This window comes from Amblyomma americanum, chromosome 11 (assembly GCF_052857255.1).
Source record: "Amblyomma americanum isolate KBUSLIRL-KWMA chromosome 11, ASM5285725v1, whole genome shotgun sequence".
NCBI lineage: Eukaryota > Metazoa > Arthropoda > Arachnida > Ixodida > Ixodidae > Amblyomma > Amblyomma americanum.
Window position 1 is genome coordinate 14688720 of NC_135507.1, and position 21309 is coordinate 14710028.

General features: G+C 46.1%; 1 protein-coding gene across 2 annotated transcripts in view; it reads right to left on the reverse strand.

Moving 5' to 3' along the window:
* LOC144109914 (serine protease 33-like) overlaps window positions 1-21309 on the reverse strand; it is a 29426-nt gene extending 8117 nt beyond the window's left edge. Inside the window, exons 1-7 of one of the 2 annotated variants that reach the window (XM_077642681.1) lie at window positions 21091-21309; window positions 18470-18651; window positions 14971-15202; window positions 12498-12654; window positions 8808-8975; window positions 6271-6403; window positions 2283-2454 (exon numbers count right to left, since the gene is read on the reverse strand). In XM_077642681.1, the coding sequence (XP_077498807.1) occupies window positions 2283-2454; window positions 6271-6403; window positions 8808-8975; window positions 12498-12654; window positions 14971-15202; window positions 18470-18651; window positions 21091-21184 (1138 nt within the window). In that variant the 5' untranslated portion in view covers window positions 21185-21309. Of the gene's footprint in view, window positions 1-2282; window positions 2455-6270; window positions 6404-8807; window positions 8985-12497; window positions 12655-14970; window positions 15203-18469; window positions 18652-21090 lie in introns of both variants that reach the window. The other variant, XM_077642680.1, reaches the window with a different exon arrangement.

The window sequence follows — 21309 nt, forward strand, 5'->3', positions numbered from 1 at the left end:
CGTGTACTTGTAGCTCCATGTCTTTCAAAAACGCATAACCAACTAGCCCGGCAACGTAAGTTAAATATGCGAATCAGTGAGGTAGAGTACGGTAGCCGAAACAGATTACGACAAATGTGCAAAAATTGTCCTATACATTAGGCTGTAATTTATAAGAACACAAGTTGGCGACAGCAGACCACGACCCACCGTATAGCTGTGCTAACCAATCACAGCAGCAAACTAAATCTACATTCCTCCGGTCCACCCCGATACGAGGTTGGCAATTAGGATTTTAAAACTTTTGTGCTTGTAATTTAATCTTGCCGTTGTCTTTTACTTTAGCGAAAAAGAAATGCTTTAAAGAGATACTATTATTTTCCGCGGGGGAATAATCGGCCGCGGTCATGTATGTATTCGGAGCTTCACTGTAGATTTAAGTTTCATACGAGTATAAAGACAAGCTATAAGTAGTGTACAAAGCTAGGACAATCATTTTCTTGATTCACAAGCCGCCGCTTTAATTTGATAGCATTGGTGCCGGAGCGATTGCCCCGAAACACATTTTCTAGCACGTTCATCCCCCTTGCTTCACAATAACTTTGTTCTGTTGGCGTAAATAAAATACCTATTGGTGCGTGGTTTTCAACCTTATTAAAATCACGTTGACAGGCGCTTTTTGAAGAACATTTATAAATGCCGCACGTGGACGCAAAATCGACCCATGTTTTGGTTTCTTTTTTGCGATTGCTACAGCGGTGACTCAGTGGTTATAGCGCTCGGGTGCTGACCCGAAAGACGCGGGTTCGATCCCAGCCGCGGCGGTCGAATTTCGATGGAGGCGAAATTTTAGAGGCCCGTCTGCTGTGCAACGTCAGTGCACGTTACAGAACCCCTGGTGGTTGAAATTTCCGGAACCCTCCACTACGGCGCCCTTTATAGCCTGAGTCACTTTAGCACATGAAACACCCATAAACCATAAGCCATCTTTTTGTGATTAGCACCCTTCGCCAGGGCCTGCTTTTTCACCGTCACAGCGCGTGACAGACGTGCACACTCTAAACAGAAAGGAGTGAAAAGGGAGTAATCTGTACTCTAACGATAAGGGAGTGCGCTAGAGGAGAGCTTACACCCATTTAACTCCCATATAAGCGTATTCGTTTTTTAGAGTGCACGTAGAAACAGACGACAAATAATGGCGACAAATTCTGCCGTCCGCGAAGAGTGTTCCAAGGCTTCCAGACGCTGAAGGGCCTCTGAAAAAGTCCTAGGCTCTGGTATTTTCATTCCTTCTTTAAAACGTGAGAATGTAATAGTTTTCTTAAACTCGAGTCAGGCACTCGTCATATTTCTATCGATGGTACGGCAGAAACACAAATTCGAAACGGTCGAGCGTTCCATTTAACAGTTCCTTAGCTTAGAGATCCCGCTTGACTACCCTTTCACACGATAACGGTGACGCATTTTTCCTGCGAAAGTAATAACGCGACAGCCGATCACGTTCGAGTTTTACCGTTACTAGCAACCCGAATGAGAGACGTTTGGCACGAGCGCTCTTTTTGGCAAGAGAAACAGAATTAACTTTCAAATATTAGAAGGGCTGGTCAGAAAGAGTGAAACAAGGTAGTGGCCCCGTAGACCAGGCGCATGTTCTGGAAGATGTATTCCTTACATTTGCTCTCGTCTACGAGTACCCGAGAAGTGGGCGGTGAACTCCAGCTCACTACTTTTCTGCAATGCAGAGAAAACTGTCAAAATTCCACTGTGCAGAGAAACGTCTGAGAAGTGCCGTTCCTACTTCCTGCGTTCGCTGTCTTTCTTTTAATGGGCCGCACAATTTCTTTTTTAATGCGCCTTTCTTGAGCAGAGTTTCTTTTTCCAGCGAACATATTAACCATTTCTCCGCAAATATGGTTCTATACCCCAAGAAAGGAGCGCCGCACTACCGCTGTTGTCGAAGTGATCGACCAGTTCATTGTCCAGAAATTAATAGTGTAAGAAAAACAAAATAAATCATATGTACCGGTAAAGAGTTATTGACTATAAATACTAATAAGCGCTTCTAGAGGTCCTATAATAATGCTGACATCATTACGGCTTAATACGGTTGCACGTGATCTGCCAAGAAACGCCTACAAACGCCTCTCCTGAAAGTAGACCGGCCACTAAACCCGCACACCGGCGATAACTTTCTGGGCTTCCGTGAAGTCAATGTGAACGGTGGAGAACGGCGGGCCTCCCTGTCAACGCTTTCGCTTCTAAAGTCTGCTCTCGAGCATCCCTTCGCATTGCACTCTACTTACGGTCCAAGGTGACCCCCCATCCTGCGACGCGGCACAGCGTCCCCTTGGGCGGCCAATAGTCGGCGTCAACAGGTAGACACACCGGCTGCACCGACTCCGACTCCTGGACAGGGGCGTTCAGCTCGACCAGGGCGATGTCGTGTTCCTTGCGCCAAAGCCACGGCGTCGTGTGCTGCAGTGCAGATCGACAAAGGCGCGCTCACTTAGCCAGTACAGCTGAATCGTGGTATCTGTCAGGCCATTTACGGATTCGCCGTAGTATAGTTGTGTGTGTTTGGACAGAAAAAAAAGTGGTATGGTTTTAACATAGTTAAATCGAGCAGGCGTGCGAAAGCATGTACTCATTATTCGCCTCTTCTTTCTGTCATCTGAATGCGCACGCAGTCGCGGTTCTCGCTCTTCATCTTCACACCCCCTCTCCACTCGGCGGTAGCTTGCGCTTCCGAACTTACCCGAGCCCTCTCCCATTGGCTGCAGCTTGCGCGACGCTCCTCCGGACAAACCCGAGTTTACCCGAGTTACTCCGAAGTTTCACGCAAGATTCTTGGTTGAGTTTGACTCTGCTAAGTATATAGTGTTTTCGCGATAAAGGCCGTCAGTCACCATTTAAGTGTCCCGTGAATGTCTAATGGCGTCATCTCTGAGGGATCACGTCATCACCTCTGCCCGTGCTGTGTTCACCAAGAAACCTTTGGTCAGAGCATTTGCTAAATTGACCGTATATAGGACACGTCGTATCAAAATTCGGCACTCCGATGGATGAAAAACTTGAAGGCTAGCTGATTGTCCCGCCACCTACGACATTTGGTGGAGTGCCCACGGCTGTTGGAAACATGGAGTACTGCCAACGACTGCCTATCAAGTTCATAGGCAGCGCAACCACCTGCTAATCTTAACAAAATGGCGGGATATTAAGGCCGAATTTTCATCCAGAGTTTAGCGAGAAGTGCAGTTAAATGATGCCGGTGTTCACCAGGTGGCGAATGGGAATGTGCCACCTGTGTTCTAGTGGACTAGGTCTTTCGAGTCTACTTATTAGACGCAACACCGCTCGCTAGGGTGGTTTCAAATATAGCGGGGCGGTTTCGCTATCAATACGGAGATGAAGAAGTATGGAAGTCTATCTTTTGGTACGCGTTTAATTGCAGCGCGAAAGTAATCACATCCGGTTTTACTTGTCCCCTCCCTCCAAGCTGATTTTTTAACCGCTGTAGAACTCTGCTAGCACTTTTTACAATTTGCTTATAGTGTTCATCTTGTTCCTGTTGTTTCGCGTTGTTATATACATTGTATAACACCGCAGCGCTGATGTTACGCTTTGTACTTTTCACGCGCTGCACTTCTAAACTCTCAACAGAAAGGAGCAAAAAGTGAGTAAGCTGTCCTCTAGCCGTTTTATAAAAAGGGTGTGCGCTAGATGACAGCTTACTCATTTTTAAATCCCATATCGGCGTATAAGCGTTTAAAGTGTATAATAGCCCCATAGGGCTACATTATGTCCAAAGTGGCACAATACGCAACAACACTTTTCCCAGTTCATTATTTCGTCCCTTTATCTTTATTATCACTGACGAAGAAATATCAGATAATTAAGCGTGGCAAGCAACCCCCATGCATGGCAATCTATGAAAACACTTCGTCTATTTATGGGCCAGAAGCAGCTGGGTAAACTATACAAAAGGGCGCATTCTCGTGAGAGCCCACACCCTATCAATTTGGATAATTTTTTTGGGGGGGGATACCGAAATAATCTGCGATTCGCTGATGACATTGCCTTGCTGAGTCACTCTGGAGATGAACTGAAAGGCATGATCAATGATTAATTTAGACACGCAGAGCAGGACGGTGGGTCTAAAAATTTACATGCAGAAAACCAAAGTAATGATCAACAGTTTAGTCTACTTGGGGCAGGTAGAGACAGCCGATCTGGACCATGAGAGGGAAGTAACTAAAAGAATAAGAATGGGGTGGAGTCCACATGGCAGTTTCTCTCAGATTATGAATGGCAGTTTACCAATATGCCTCAAGAGAAAAATATACAACAGCTGTATCTTACCTGTACTCACCTGCGGGGCAGAGCAGAAATGTGGGGGCTGACGAAAAGGGTTCAGCTCAAGTTAAGGACAACGAAGCGAGCCATGGAAAGAAAAATGACAGGTGTAGCGTTAGGAGACTGAAAGTGGGCTGAGTGGGAGAGGGAACAAACGCGGGTTGAGGAAATCCTAGTCGAAATCAAGAGTTAGGAATGAGCTTGGGCTGGGCATGTTATGTGAAGGAAAGATAACCGCTGGTCCTTAAGAATAACGGAGCGGATTCTAAGAGAAGGCAAGCGTAGCAGGGACAGGCAGAAGGTTAGGTGGACGGATGAGAATAGGAAGTTTGCAGGTATGCGGGGGGCGCAGCTGGCAAAGGACAGGGTTAATTGGAGAGACATGGGAGAGGCTTTTGCCCTGCAGTGAGTGTAGCAGGCTGCTGCTGATTATTATTATTATTATTATTATTATTATTATTATTATTATTATTATTGGACTAGCAGATAAGTGCGAGAGTTTTTAAAGCGAAAGCTTTACTGGTCGCAGGTTGAGCAGTTTCGTGTGATTCCTGGAGAGCAGTGCTGCGCATGCGCGAGGAGCAGTGACGACACACGGCGCATTTCTCTCTCTCGCTTCCTAGTCACAACTGCGCATGCGCCACTAGTAGCACCGAGCCACAGGTGTTCCGCCGCTGCGCAGCGCTGCGCCTTTCCTCAAAATCCAACTTTCAATTTTCAGTTTCCTCTTGCCTCTTTCCCTCCCTCCTTTATCCCTTCCTTTACGGCGCGGTTCGGGTGTCCACCGAGATATGTGAGAGAGTTACTGTGCTTTGCGCGCTTGCCGCGCCATCTGGCATGACGTCACACCGCGCGGCTCGCCGCCGCCGACGTTTGGTATGACGTCACACCGAGTTCCTCGTTGTTGCGCTCGCCTCCGCTCGCTTCGCTAGCTGTGTCGCATGCCTGATAACATGTCGGAGGATTGAAAAGGAGAGCTCGCGTGCACCGCAACCACAGTTGTGTCGTCTTTAACGTGGAAACAACATAGCTAGACAACCAGACTAACCCGGACTTGCAATCAAGATTTGCCAGGGCTAACCATGCTATGCGTTAGCTTTCGCTACGTATATCCTGGCATAGCCGAGCTAAGCCACTAAACCTCAGCGTTCATTGTGTGACCAACCTCTCGCGATCAACCATTAATTTAACCGCCACCTGCCAGGGTTGGCGCGTTGCCTATCCAGTGCGCGGAACGCACTCAACGTTAGAGGCCAAGCCGCGTCTACTTACCCGATACACTACAGCTTTGGCTCTCTAACTAGATTGAGCAGTAGTTGAAGCGCTGATAATTTTTGCTCACGAGTTTTTGCTCATAAAAAAAAATTGTTTGGTCGATTTGCGTAGTTAGGCTAAATGTGAATTAGGTGCGCTAGCAATTCGGGTCTCACTCCGGTTCCGGTGTTCGGATCCAGTGTTCCCGGATGGAAGTTGTTCAGATAGCGTTAATGGGTAAGTGTCCGTAAAAGCGGAATTGGGCATTCTGCCCATTCATAGATCCCTGTGAGTCTTCCTAGCCCTTCTGGTGCAGTTGTGCAGAGGTCAAGCGATGTGCCACTGCCCTTCTATAACAGGTGCTGCCATCGGTGGGACTTTGGTTGCTTGGGCTGGGTTGCGATTCAGGTTGCCCTTCCCGAGCAGTCTCTCACGTTTAATTGAGCTGCCGTTTGACATGGTTGGCAGGCTGCTCACCTGCCACAAAACAAGCTTCAGACAAAGAAAAGCACACAACGGCTAAATGCGAGGAATGGCCACCATAAGTGCTAGCGCACTAAAATAGCCACGCTTAGATACCTTTTTTTTAGGTTACGGCATACGCTTTCGTTGCGAAGAAAAAAGACACGCAAGACAAAGCATTCGCTTTATGCAGTAAGATGCTCAGCCATTGATGAAGCTTACGTTCCACGGCTTGAAACCGTTGTAACCCGGATGAATGATGATGCGGTGTGCATAGCGAACCACGGTCTCGTCCTCCTGCAGGATGATGCCGTGCCTTCTCAGGTTCACCACCCACTTGTCCGGCTTCAGTGAGCTGCGGGAAGAACTGTGCATGAGAACGATCTTCACCGATCGCACCACGTCAAAAGAATGACATCGAAAACAGTGTTTGAATTCGTACTACAACACAGTTGAGCTTTCTTAACTTTCTTTTTCATTTATGAGTTTATGAAAAATTCTTAGATTAATAAAATGCGGCGAACTATTGAAAGTAAAATGGTGTGATTAACGGAGTGGAAAAAAAGTGCCAGGTATTATTACTAATTTACGAAATACTACAGGTCGAAACCCAAGCAGGAGCGGCATACATGAACAGGAAAAGAGAAGTTTTACAGTACGCGTAAAACACACACACACACACGCACACACACACACACACACACACACACACACACACACACACACACACACACACACACACACACACACACACACACACACACACACACACACACACACACACACACACACACACACACACACACACACACACACACACACACACACACACACACACACACACACACACACACACACACACACACACACACACACACACACACACACACACAAATCATTGTACAGAAAATGGAATAGCGTAGGGGTACAATGTATACTATAGAAAAGCTACCGCGGTACTATGTAACGTTGATGAAAAAGCGCGAGTTTGAGAAGTACACGCATAAAATACTACAAAAACAGCAAACAAAAAAGTTCGCGAATTAAGCACAGACAGGCGTGAAATACGTGCACATAAATAATTAAAGGCAAGCATGTTTTGGCCATTTGTCTCTGGACTTTAAAATGTTTCTCAGTCATAATCAGAGATAGATGACAGTTATCAGGGACGTAGTTCCAATCAGTTACAGTTCGAGGAAAAAGGTAATATTGGAATGCGTTTGTCCTTACGAAGTACGGCGTTAAAGGAAGCGAATGAAAATATAATCCAGTTAATCACACGTAAGTGAAAGTCTTGAAGGAAATGGACATGTGCGAGGCATGTGATGTGCAGAGTAATTAACGGTCGTTGGGGTAATTGAGTAGACACAAAGGAAACAAAAACTTACGAGGCAAAGAGTCGGGTGGTAAAATGAGGCGGAAATCTTGCCTATAGAGGGCTTTTTTTCTTTATTGCTTGCTAATATAGGGCAGCTGCGGCTGACAGAGGAACGGGAGAACTATAGAGATCAGTGGCGGAAGCATTTCTCTTGCCGTCGACGTAAGTCGAGTAATGATGATGATGATGACAACAGTGACTACTGATCTGCTATGCTGAACCTCCGCACATGTGCGAGCAGTATGGAGGCGTACCCATGAATGAGAGAGCAGCAAAAATGGCACGTGCGAGAAACTATGGTCTTACAAAATATGCTAATTCCTGTCCCGACGTCCCTTTTTTTTTGCCGTGAGAGCTTGCGAAACACATTTAGCTGAAATTAATAAATTTTTACGTGTCAAAGGTAAATTCTGGTTGTTTACGGCGTCCCTTATAGCCTCAGTAGATTTGGGACGTTAAACCCCAATAAACCAATAAACCAAACGAAGGTGGTTATTTCTAATACCCAGGAAGATGTCTTGCTATGACATCAGCGAATTCTTGCCGGCATCCCTGATCTTTTTTTTCTTGGCTGATTTCCTTTTTCGTAATGCAATGCGTATTCGCAAACACTTGCGGAGTGTGCTTTGAAATATAGGCAAGATCTCGGATCGGTATACAGCTCATGCCTGCTCTCGCAGCTTTGTCTCAACCGCATATTTTGCTGAAATCTGATAGTATGTCGCTTTGAAGAAGGCGCGGAAAATCTCAGTCTGGCAACCAACACGCAAATAAACGTACGCAAACTGTTTCTTTAAAAGCCGCATGATGGAGCCACTTTCTAGAAGTACCTATTCGCCATGAGCTCTACTTTGCCGCAGTACACGTTTGTATTACAGCAAAGCTTGCCTTCTTACAGATGCGAGCGAAAATGTTTCGTCAGGAAATAAAAGGCGCTCTAATAGCCTCATTCCTGGTGGATATCTTAACCATGCCACCAGAAAAACGATGGAGGGCTAAGAAGATGCATACAGAAGCAGCTCTGCAGTGACAGTGCTTGGATTAATTTCGGCCACTGGGTTTTCTACATTGCGTGTACACCGGCATCGCGCAGGACACACTGGCGTCTTTGCATTTTGTTTCCATCGAATTGCATCCGCCGTGGCTGCATTCGAGCACCCGACTTCTTGTTCAGCAGCTAAACCTGACATCTGGACAGCCGTGACAAACGATATTCTCACGGTGTTTTCGAAATGACCACAAGATGGAGTCACTTGCCAGAAACTCCAATGTGTCGCGAGGTCGGTTTTGCCGCAATACAAATCTGTACAACGGTGAAAGGTACCTTTATAACCGCTAAGACGAAGATCACAAAAAATAAGTAAAATAATGTTTCGCTCACTCTCTGAAGCAATGTGCAGCGGTGACAAGCCACCTGGGTGCGATCAACGTGGCGGTGCACTTGTATCCGTTGGGTTCCTCCCTGGGCATGCGCAGTTGGGCGATCCAGGGCCACCGGTCCAGAGAGGCCTCGGTGCCGCCCACGATCCTGTCGGTGTCTGTCGGGGCACTGCCGCAGCTTGCCCGAAGACGAGGCGTCGACAGGCACGTTATTACACACCAGCAACCATGGCGCGTAACGAGCCACACATATCACTACACGCACTGCCCGCAACTCTATCATACAAGATAAAAGTGTAAGTGGATGTGAGGAAAGGAAAGACACATTAAATGTCGCACTACCGGTGGACACCTTCATCGCGCCGTGAAGGGAGGGAGGGACAAAAGGAAGAAGTGAAAGGAGAAAGAGGTAGCGTAATGGAGGGCTCCGGAAAATTTTCGACCGCCTGGTGTTCTGTAACGTGCACTGACATCGCACAGCACACGGGCGTCTGGGCCAAGTAGTAAACGTGGCGACACGTAACAAGAGGGTAAGGCTGCAGGAGGTTATGAAGAGGCAAACAGGGGCACAAACTAATAGTCACCATACCTTACAGCAATTTTATATCGAATACATACCTTTTCATCCTACAGCGGTTTTAGGAGCAAATTCAATTGTTGATATGTCGTGCATTTTTAGCTTTTTTAGAGAAACGGGATTTCTCGATAAACTCTATATTTTTTACCCACTGGTCTGTTTGAATTTTAATACACCTCAGCCCTTTTCTCACCCCGAGAAGAAGGCTAAGGTCTTTATTTGGTTCGTTGGGAGTCTCGAGATCCTTGCCCAGCCAAGGATAGCTGCTGAGGTTGCCCAACCCTCTTTAAAGCTTTTACAAGTAGCTATTTCTAAAATTTGCCTTTCTGCTCACTAAGCAGTACTAAGGTTTGAGGCCGTCTACACCACGAATGATTTTTCACATTTTTACAAAATTCAGCAAAAAAGTTTTCCTAGACCTTGTGCTTGTCGCATGATGGCCTCAGTTGCCTAAGTGCCATAAAACACAAAAGAACACATATATACGAACACTTATATTCCACGGTATATCATTTGCAATGAACGCGGTGCATAACGTTTGGTATTTTTAAAAACGGTATTTGTAGACTGCAAATTAAAAAAATTGACATGAAACTACTTGATTAGTATTTATGCTCACTTTGCAGCTTTTCGTTTCTGCCTTTTGTTGTTCCTGACATTTCTTTACTTGTCATCAAGTCCCTCCTCCTTTCTGTTTATTTTGCGCTTGAAACTTTTGTTAAACAATGAAACTATGTGTCTCAACAATTTTCCGCATTGTTTGCACAACCAAAAATTATTAGCAAAAATTCTAAGGAAGGTTTGCTTCACTTATTATGAGGCCATATAGAGTCAAATCTCTCTATAACGAAGACTTATAGCCAAATAATGATTATAATGAAGGAATGGCTATTCCCCTTCGAAACTACCATATTATTTCTTGGGTTCGAAATCTAGTTTTTACGAAATTAAATTTCGTTTTCACGAAGTAAAAGCAGAGTAAAAGCGCTCTGCTCCTCAAGCATTCAATCTGGCGTTTCCATTCTCCATCACAAGACAATAATATTTCGCAGCGAAGCTCAGGCGTCACGCGGAGAAGCCACCCAAAATTGGCACTCGCGATGGATTCGTCCCTCTCGCTTATTTTTAGCGAGGCCCGTATCAGCTTCGTTCTGAAAATGTCAATTCCTGTTGTATACAACGCTATTCCTCCAAAGAAGCCTTACACCGTGAGCACTCCCGACGCGACCGAAAATGGGTTAACCACCGGAACATAAATGTCAGCTTCGTCAGCTATCCTTCCGTGGACGACATGGGCTTCAGAGCCTGGAAAACGTGTTCTGGAGAAATACGGTGTACGCCGGAATAATTTAGACCACCTGGGGATCTTTAACGTGCACTGAAATCGCACAGTACACGGGCGCCTTAGCGTTTTGCCTCCATAAAAAGGCACTCGACCGCGGCGGCTGTGCTTTTATAGAGGCAAAATGCTAAGGCGTGTGCTGTGCGATGTCAATGCACGTTAAAGATCCCCAGGTGGTCGGGTCGAAAATATTCCGGAGCCGTCCACTACGGTACCTCTTTTTTCCTTTCTTCTTTCACTCCCTCCTTTATTCCTTACCTTACGGCGCGGTTCAGGTGTCCAACGGTATATGAGACAGATATTACGCCATTTACTTCCCCAAAAAACGATTAATATTAAATACGGTGCTGTACGATGTCAGTGCACGTTAAAGATTCCCAGGTGCTCGAAATTATTCCGGAGCCCTCCACTACGGCACCTCTTTCTTCCTTCCTTCTTTCACTCCCTCCTTTATCCCTTCCCTTACGGCGTGGTTCAGGTGTCCGCCGATATGTGAGACATAATGCGCCATCTCCTTTCCCTCCCAAAACAATTTTTTTTATTTAAATACGCTCGTAGACAACAGGAAGAGACTTGTTCTTAATGTCTAGCCAATTTTATTGATGCTAAAGCTGATACGGTCCGTGCTAAAAGCGGGCGGGCGCCGGCGATTCCATTGCCAGGGCCCGTTTTGGTTGGCTTCTCCGCATGATTCAGCAGCACGCCGGCTACAACGGCACCAGCCCACATCGACACCAGACTAAAACGTAACCTATGTTGTCTTAGGTTTACATGATGGTAGGTAGGTAAGCCCATTTTGCGAGATTTGCAACCAAGGCTACTTATGGCTATAACGAAAGAACGGCTGTAGCGAAGATATCGTGGGGCCCCTTCGCGCGAACTTCGTTGCAGTGAGGTTAAACTGTATTCTTGCACAGGCAAGACACGCTCAATTGGCTAACAGGACCTTGCGCGTCCTGCCTGGTGGCACTGGCGGCTTAGCACTCTTTTATTGCTATGTTGTCGGCCTCTCTTCATTAAGAAAACGTCCCTGAAAACAAGTAGTCTTCCGTTTGACATGAACTGATATTTTCTCTAATAAAAAGGCTAGCACTGAGATCGGGGCGGTGATGGCACTGTGCTATTTTGTACCTTATAGCGCAGTTATACTTTCCGCAGTCTCGAGTCTAACTGCCGTATAATTGCATTTTAGAGTGGTCTACATATAGAGCAATGCATTGTGTCAAAGAGAAGTTTGATACAGATAATTTAACGGCCAAAATTCAATATTAGAGGATCAGGTTGCTTATAACATGGTATGGTACAAAATCATCTTCAAGGACAAGTCGGGTTCAAAGCTCGGAAAACTTAAAATTTAGGGAAAAGATAATGGAGAGAACCTGCCAACGTCTCTTGGCAGTTGGCACTCGGTTTGTGTGCGACCCCATCGTTCTCTTAGAAAAATGGTCTATAGAGTTTCTATAAACTTTTTATAGGCTCTATTGCCTCCCTATAGATATTTTCTTTCGTTTATTCGCAATCTATAGATTTTCTGTAGAAAAAAGTCTATTGAAAGGGATGTCTATGAGATTTGTATTATCTATAGAGTTTCTATAGGATTTGTCAATAGAAAGTGTGCAGACCTTTTATACAAACATCAATGGACAGTCTGTAGACTGTATAAAAATTTTTGCAACGGTTGTCGCCTTCTTTGCTTTCATAGAAGGACGTAGTACGTAACATCTGAAGGCAGCTTTCTCGATACAAGTACGCAGTCCTCAGTGTATACGTACACAGCCGGCGGGGATGCGCTTGTGGTGCCGTTGGCCGAGGCGGGGCATTCTTCCTCGTCGGTCCCGTCTCCGCAGTCGTCCTTACCGTCGCACAGCTGGTCGGTGCTGGCACAGCGGTATCCGTTGCGGCAGCTCACCAGGTCTTCGGAGCACTCCACTAGAACAAGGCGCATACATGAATTCACGAGCATCGCATATAACTAACCAATTAGCACACCTTGCTCAGCATATGTATAGGAGGAAGAGAGAGGAATAAAAGAAGGCTGGGAGTCTGGGCATCTCTTGCCCGACATGCAAACTGAGTCTCAGCATTACTATACGGCGTCTTTTAATGCGGTAGCATTAGAACCCTCATATGGCCAGAATGCGTAAACGGTCAAAAAATTCGCCCATGGGTTGGACGAAAACAGCGTAACCAGGCTGAAATATTCTCATTGGCTGGAAGGATGGATGACAACAGACTGGAGCATTCCCATTGGCTAGAGGGAGGTGGTGTCACCAGACCGAAACTGACGTCACTTCCGTTGAAGGCATCAACAAGTTCGAATGCTATCGCATAGCACATAAAGAATTAGGTGTCCCCGTGAAATTTGTTTTTGCCTCTTTTCGCATTCACCATCAAGATGTCCGCCGAGATTGTGATGGTTACTTCCCCTTTCCTTAATGCATGAAACATTGAAATACACTTTTTTCGGGAGGTGGGTGGCGAGGGGGGCTCACAGTGGCTCATCATCATATTCATCATTATTATTATTATTATCATCATCATCATAATCATCATCATCGCATCTACTTTCGCCACGATTTCATCCTCGCCTGTCGGAGAGATTGCTCGCAGCTAACGTGTGCTGTTCATTTCTAATGTCATAGGGATCTTGAACAACCATAAAGCGCAACCAGTTGACGTGCAGACTTGGCTGGAAGTGTACGTTGTAATGAGCATCTCAGCCAAGCTGTACAGCCCTGCTTCAGCCATGTTAAACATGGCACAAAAACTGATCATTTGAGAATTATCTGCGTTGCAGAGCCATTAGCCCCTAAGAAAGCGGTCATGGGACCACCAAGGGATCACCAGCCTTAATTGGCTTTTCCAGGGACTAATTGTTCTTCCCGAAGATTGAGTTATCCATTTAGTCACAGTTTACTTACATTTTCTCAAGGATAAGCGGCGCGTTGAATTCACAAGCGAAGCTAACATTTCCTTGTTTCTACAAGGAACTTTTGAGTACACATTGGAGAGCAGCCGTCCTTGAGACGTCAGCGGCAGTCGGCACCTGCCTTACAAACATTTCTTTAGACAGTCTATAGACTGTCGATTGACTTTTGTCCATTAAAACTATGGATTACCTGTATAGACAAATTATATAGACTGGTCTATAGGAAATACGGACCCTATAGACCGTCTATAGACAATCTATATATTTATGACAATACACTTTTAGTAGACGGTTATCTATAGACAGGCTTTAGAATATGAATAGGCAAAAGGAAATCTCTATAAGGAGGCAAAAGTGTATATAATAAGTCTATAGATATAGACAGTCTATATGCCTTTTTTTAGGGGCGCGCACTCTCTAATTCTGTCCTTATAATGGGCAACGACTACTGAACGGAACTCTTGGCAGGCGGAGCTTCGCTCACGAAGGCGCTATAGATATAAGGGAAATAGAGCACAGAATTCAAATTGCGGGAACGGCAGAAGTTAGATGTTGTACACTTAATGCATGCGCGCTTGTGGGACGCTTAGGAAGAATTATTTAGGGACGATGTGGCCTGCGCGGCACCCTAATAATTATAGTACTTTTTTCGTGACCGACATGTGTGTCGAGCCTCTTAATGATTCCGGGTTCGATCCCGGCCGTGGCGGTCGAATTTCGATGGAGGCGAAATTCTAGAGGCCCGTGTGCTGTGCGATATTAGTGCACGTAAAAGAACCTTAGGTGGTCGAAATTTCCGGAGTCCTTCACTACGGCGTCCCTCATAGCCTGAGTTGCTTTGGGGCGTTAAACCCCTATGAACCAAACCAATCTTAATGATTCCATTTCTTAGTGTAACCTTAAACATGGTGAGACAATTTATTTTTTGGTTTTTTTTTTCATAAAGACACCGAGAATACCTCAAGGACACCGAACTCACGATACAGAACACACTTCTGCAGTGTTTTTGCATATGTCGTATTGTCAGCGCGTTTTCAGGTGACGGTCTTTTAGCTACCACTTAAAGGCTTTTATATTCCTCGCCGATATGCGAAGCCTCCATTCCCTTCAATTAACTCCAACTGAAGGCGCTACAGAGTCCATCGGCGAGAGTTTCAAAGCACAGCGCTCCAAAGAATCAGTTACAACGCATATACCCATTCGAGTTCAACGCCTATATCCAGGACCGCCGCAAGGGCGTGCCGTTGTAGGTGCCAGTAAGTCTAGCAGAACCTCGAGGCAAGACTTGGCTCGGCATTGAGCCTTCTCAGGCTTACCCTCCCTATAGGCGTGTTCGAAGTAGAACATGAACCCCTCTGCGGTGTGCAGGGCGCGGAACTCGAGCTCCAGGTGCACGGCTCCCGTCGAAGTGATCAGCTCGGCGGGCGCATCAGCGCCACAAAGTGTTGCCAGCAGGGGAGCTGCACGAGAGTCCCCATCGTGCACTCGAAGGACGCTATCGAGGCAGTTGTCGTCCAGCGCGAAATACTGGCTCACCAGACGCACAACCTGCGAGCATTTCCCCCCCAAAAAAACACACGGACCAACTAATTTTAACTACATCGCGCCAAAATACATGCGCTTGCGAGAAGCTTGCAAGCAAAGCAACCTCTCCAGGGCACGTAACTCGTCGAAATAGCCAAAATTTGTTCGTCCAGAGCGCCGACGGCAACCGCGTTTTCGAAATTCTAAAAACTGATTTTGATATTGCTTACGGTGGGTGACACGCCTCTCGATAATTAAGGAGCCTAACAGTAATAGTTAAAAAGTTAAACATTCAATCTTAGCTGTCCCATAACGGGACAGATTTCCTACCCGTTTTAGGATATTTTTTGGCGAGGTGGGGTGGACTAGAGGGCACAACCAATTTTAGTGGCCGCCATCTTGAATTCGAGAAACTGAAACTATGCCGACATTCCGTCCCCTGACGTCATATTCACGTAGTTCCACCTCTATCCACCATATTGGACCGTGACGTCATCTTTGGCGCGCGGCAGGTGGCTGTTTCTACCAAGACCTACGGAAGTAGAGACCTGCACATTTGGCGGAGTCCTATGGGACTGCGTGCGCCAACTTTCGTTAACTTTTTGGCTGTAGAGGACGCTCGATTGACCTGTTAGTCTGTCAGGATCATCATCTGCGTCTGCTTTCAACAAATGATTTTTCTCCTCTAACTGTCTCCCTGTGCATTTGTCCTGTCTTAATGTTTTGAAACCTAGTAATGAACGATGCAAATACGACATTTCTTTAAATCCTAGCGGGGAATATTCAGTTTTCGCGCATGCATGCGTGAAACTTTCTGGCATCTTTGCTAAGGCAATAGATGAATCATGAATACTCAAAACGTAGACAAATGACACAACTGTTACATCCTTGAAGTAAAATAATCGACGCCATCTAGCTGAACAGGTTAATTTTAGCGTCACGCCGCCCGTAGCTGCCCTTCCCTAGCGGCAAAAGGCATGAACTAGAAGGTGCGCGCTGGAGCAGTGCCAAATGTGCAGGTCTCTAGTTAAGTAGGTCTTGGTTTCTACAATGCTATTGTAGATGCGCTGTTTTCTAGTTCCAGCCACAGATCGATGGCGCTTTGATCTCAGGGTGGTTAAGAAAAAGGTTAAAGAAACAGAGAGAGATCTGTGGAAAGCAGGGATACTGACGAAATCGACACTGGGAACATACAGGATATTTAAGCAGGAAATTGCCAAAGAAAATATCTATGATAACTGTAGGGGAAGCTCTTTGTTGTTTGAGGCCAGGACGGGAGTTTTGAGGACTAAGACATATAGAGTCAGTTACCACGAGATAGACAAGTTGTGCGTCGCGTGCGGAGAGGAGGAGGAAACGGCTGAACACTTGGTACTTTTCTGTAAAGGGCTTCACCTTACAATGGGAAGCAGCGGGGCTGACTTATCTAAGGCATTGGGGTTTAGCGACGGTGAGGGGAAAGTAGGTTTTAAGCGGGTAGAGGTAACCAAGCGAAGGTTATCTGATTGGTGGCTAAAATAAAGACAAGAGTAAAATTTCATAAGTCATGGCTAGGTGGCTTGAGCCACAGCCCGATTTAAATGGTTCAGCGTTTTCCATTCATCCATCCATCCATCCATCCATCGGTAGGAGACCTCATGAAATCTCAAAACGTGATGAGTAGTTGCTGCCACAAATGGCGCTGCTATCAAGGGTGGTAGCAGACCCCACGAAATCTCGAAACGTGTTGAGCAAAAGCTAACGCTCTTAAAATTGTGTGAAGCCTTAGGTGAAACCCCCTGTACGGAAGAGGCTCATCCGCACAAGAAGGCTACCAGGAACGTGGTTCCACATTATGATCTTCAGAATTTCAGAATATAGCCTGAACGGTACTCCAGATACGCGCATGTGTAACGCTGTTCTACAGCAAACTTCTGTATCAGAATGGAACGTTATTCCACATATTTTGTTGATTTATATATTTATCTGGAACAAGGTTCCACATATTTTGTTGATTTATATATTTATCTGGAACAAGGTTGCACATATTTCGGTGGAACTTCTGAAGGCTAGTAATTGGAGCACCAAGTTCCAGTTACTAGCCAGATTAACCAGATTGAGTGTACGGCTACACTGCAGGAATATGATACAGAACGGGTTGGGTTTGCTGTGGCAACGTTTGAAGAACATATACATTAACATGAGGAGATTATGGCGCAGGAATATCGCCCGACTATAACAGCGCTGACTGTCGGCTTAGGCTTAAAGGGAAAGGCAACGACATGCATCGGCAGAAAACGTTCAAGAAAACCACCACAGGAGGCTGTTCACCTCAAAGAAAAACAACAAGAAAAAACGAGGTACGGGATTCGTACAGAGCATGTCGTGTACCTGCCGAATGCGCGAGTACTCATGCACTAGTTGATTAGGTCATTATACTCGTCACAGTTCAACATGAAACGCTTAAAGAATTTGCAGGTATTTAAATGAAGTAACCCTGTTTTGATTCCATTAAAGTCCCTCCTTCTCCTCCTCCGTGTTTTGAAGTCATGGCCAGTATAATATTTATTTGCCCCTATTAGAGCTACTATATCAACACTAGCGCTTAGAACGTAGGTGTTCTATTCGAATTCTGTTTGAGTCGTTTATTTCTGCCCTTCGCCACTGGGTGGAGCAATATTATACCATCTGTGTTTCAGTCGGTGTGGTGGCCGATGAGAAGAAAATATTCTAAAGGACTAGAATGGTTATAATATGCCATCCTAGGTTTGCGTCCGAATGCGCCAATGCCATGCGATATTCAGTAAGGTTAGACCATTAACGACACCTTGTGCTCCCGTAAAGCGTGAATTTCTTGCTGCCTTTGTCACATTGTCTGTGATGTGTGCGGCGCACACGGCGGCAGTAGTACGGTGGGTATAGGAAGTCACTGTTCGTGAAAGCTACAAGGCGTCGTCGTTTGTGCCTAGCAGTGCCTATACCCCCTGTATAAGTTCTTGCCAGCTTTCCTATTACGCAGACTGGCAAAGGTGTGGAGTGCGCACGGAAAAATAGCGTCGCCATAGCGTAGGAGTATAGGCTGTTACTCTAGCTAACTGCGGCTGTCACAGCAGCCGTCACAGTGCAGTACTAACAAGGTATTTTGTGCTCACAAAGACAAGCTTACTGTATAACTCGAATCGCTTCAGACTTTTGAGTTTACATGGTGACGAACTCAAAGCCACTCCGACTCTCTCTACTACGCGATTACGCGTTGACCTGAAACGAGAGGATGGGCTAAATAAGTGAACCCGCCTATCCATGACCTCGCACCTTAGTCGAGGTGTTGGTGTCCAGGGTCCAGGAACAGCGGCGGGTTCCGGGGCCATCGGCCACCTGCTTGAACTCGGCGCTGGCGTACGACGGCCCGTGCAGGTAGCCCTGCCTGGTGGCGATGTACACGCCACCGTTGCAAGCGGCGCTGGCGTTGAATGAAGGCACTGCCTCCAATCGTGCTGCAGTGAGGCGAGGGGGAAGTGGGAGGAGAGAAAACGAAAGTTACCTTGCCCAGTTCGCTGCTTTCATTGCAACGTGAGAAACAATGCTGAACTCCACACCCTCCCCCATGACCCACAGGTGACAGCGAAAGTTTGAACTCCCAAACCTCTTCTTCAGAGGTGTGTTCTCACCCGAGAGAGTGATTCGGTGCGGTGACACAGTAGCTTTGATGTTCGGCTGCTTATCCCAAGGACGCGGGTTCGATCCCGACCGCGGGGGCAGCATATCGAGAGAGGCGAAATACAAAAACGCCGGTGTGCAGTGCGTTGTCGGCACACTTTAAAGAACCCCATGTGGTTTAAATTCATCCCGAGCCCTCCACTACGCTGTCCCTCGGAGCCTGAGTCGCTTTATGGCGTTAAACTAAAGAGTTAATTTTTTTCTTTGGAATGTCTGTCTTTATTTATGCCGTAATATGTCGGTGTGATACTGGACACACTGGCATTATGATCTCAGTTATCGTCCCTGTTCTGCGCAGCATGTTTGAGTGATTTGATTCTATGAATGATTGTGTGTTTTCTTCTTCATGTTGGAACTTTATAGTTTAAGAGCGTTCGTTGTTGGGCTAGTCGGTCAATCATGGTAAATACAAGAGGGGTGGTACTGCGCACAAAAAGACAAGGACAAGAAGATAACACAACAGGCGCAGACTCGCGACTAACTTTATTGACAACACGACACTCCTTTAATAGTTTCAAACTGTCACATCACACACATGTGGAAACCAAAAACTTGTCTTCATTCTGGTACAGTTTGATAGAAGGGTCCCTTACGCAATCTTTACCTCTTGGAACTTTATATATGCCTCGTTCTAATCAATAAACATCAGATGCAGGTCAGCGCTCATCTGTGTCGTGTCTTCCTCGTAGTCCCTGTCAAAGTGGGCGTTGTGCTGTTCTGTTTTAAAATGACTTACCATCTCGCCCAAGCATCCGTTTTAACACACATTCTGTTTTAGATATTCTCGCGAAGTTTAACGAAAAATGGTTTCTTAGACAGGAGATATGGCCAAGAAAAGTTTTTTTTTTTTAACACTGCAGATGTTCCTGAATAACATGAGCATTTGACTCCGAATTTTCCCAGATCAGAAAGCCGTCTTATTTCAGAGGAAATGGATGAAACTCGATTGAATTCGGTCTTTAATCGTGAGCGGAATCGTACAAATCGAATAAGAAAGAGCTGAGCCTGACAAGGATTACAAAGAAAATAGCTATGCAGCTTACAGCATGCAATGGGTAGTTTAGAATAGCACAACGATGTCAGGAGAGAATAGTTCATTAATTTAACTTAACGAATTCGCACTTTTGTGGAGAACATCGAAAGAATTCTTGCATCGCACGCTACTACATGACAAGAAAACAAAATTATAGCATCGCGAAGTCGCTCGCTGGAGGGTGCATTCAGGCTCTACCTCTTTAATTGACAAAAAATTGCGCTAACGCGCAAGACAAACGAGAGAAGAGGTTGACGGGACAGTTGTAAATTTAAAACCATGAACCGTCTCGCCCAGTTCTAAGATATCGTTCTTCGCTGCCACACTCGGAAGACCACAGGGATGACAAGGAGGGGGGGGGGGGGGGATGAGTGATAGGATTGAATAAATCTTGCTAAGAGTAACACGCATTAGTTGGTGGGCCAGACATCTTGTTGCTTGCCCTCCGCATAAGAGTGACTTACACGTCATTTTGTAACCTGCTGCTAGCACTTTGAAATTCTGTAGCGTTGTCTGGCGGCAAGCCGTCCTGACAAGTGCGTTTCCTCACACCTCTTGCCCGATAACCCCAAAACAAAGATAATATGACCGGAATATCAGCCACTGCCCAGAGGCGATGAAACGCTGTGACGATCTGACCTCAAGTTTGAGCATTCAATAGCATCACTCCCCATTAAGGCATATAGACGTAATATTTCATCACCAATTAGCACCTGTAAACCCTGCCGGCCCAAGCAGCATCATCCGATAGAAGCACTGAACTGCTCTAACCGTAATGAATAAATGCAAAAGACAACAGTGGCTCAAGTAAATTAATGGTTTCTTGCTTGCCGCAGACCTTAAAAGACTCGGTTCACTTTCGGTCTTTATAACGGAGCAGTTTGTGCCACTTCAGCCCAACCGATTCTGCTTCCCAGAACCGAAGCCGGGTGACAAGATCATGCCTTCGCTCTCTGTCCGCTTAAATAACTCCAGAATCAAGCAGCCGAAATATGTATCAGTCTCAAACAGAACAGCTGGTCCACCGCGAAGTAAAAGAACGGAAATACTCATTGAATAATCACTTGAGGTCAATCTGCCGAGGCGAACTGCCCATCTAAAGTCAATCTCTCTCCCTCTCAGCCTTGCCTTCTTACCGAAAAACCCGACTCACGATAGCAGCTCAAAGGTCCTCGGAACACACCTGAACCCGGAGTAGTCCACCGGTAGCACGCAGCCGCTAGAAATACAAGGAGCCACTTCGTCGCCGAATCCCAGTAGTCTCGCCGCTTGCCCATCCTGTATGGATAGTTCCGACCCGTAGTTGTGCTACCCGTCTAGCGCGATTGCACAGCAGCACGACAGCGGAGTCGTCCTCTATCTTCGTAGTGTGATGTGCGCCGTGTCACCGCCCCCTTCACCT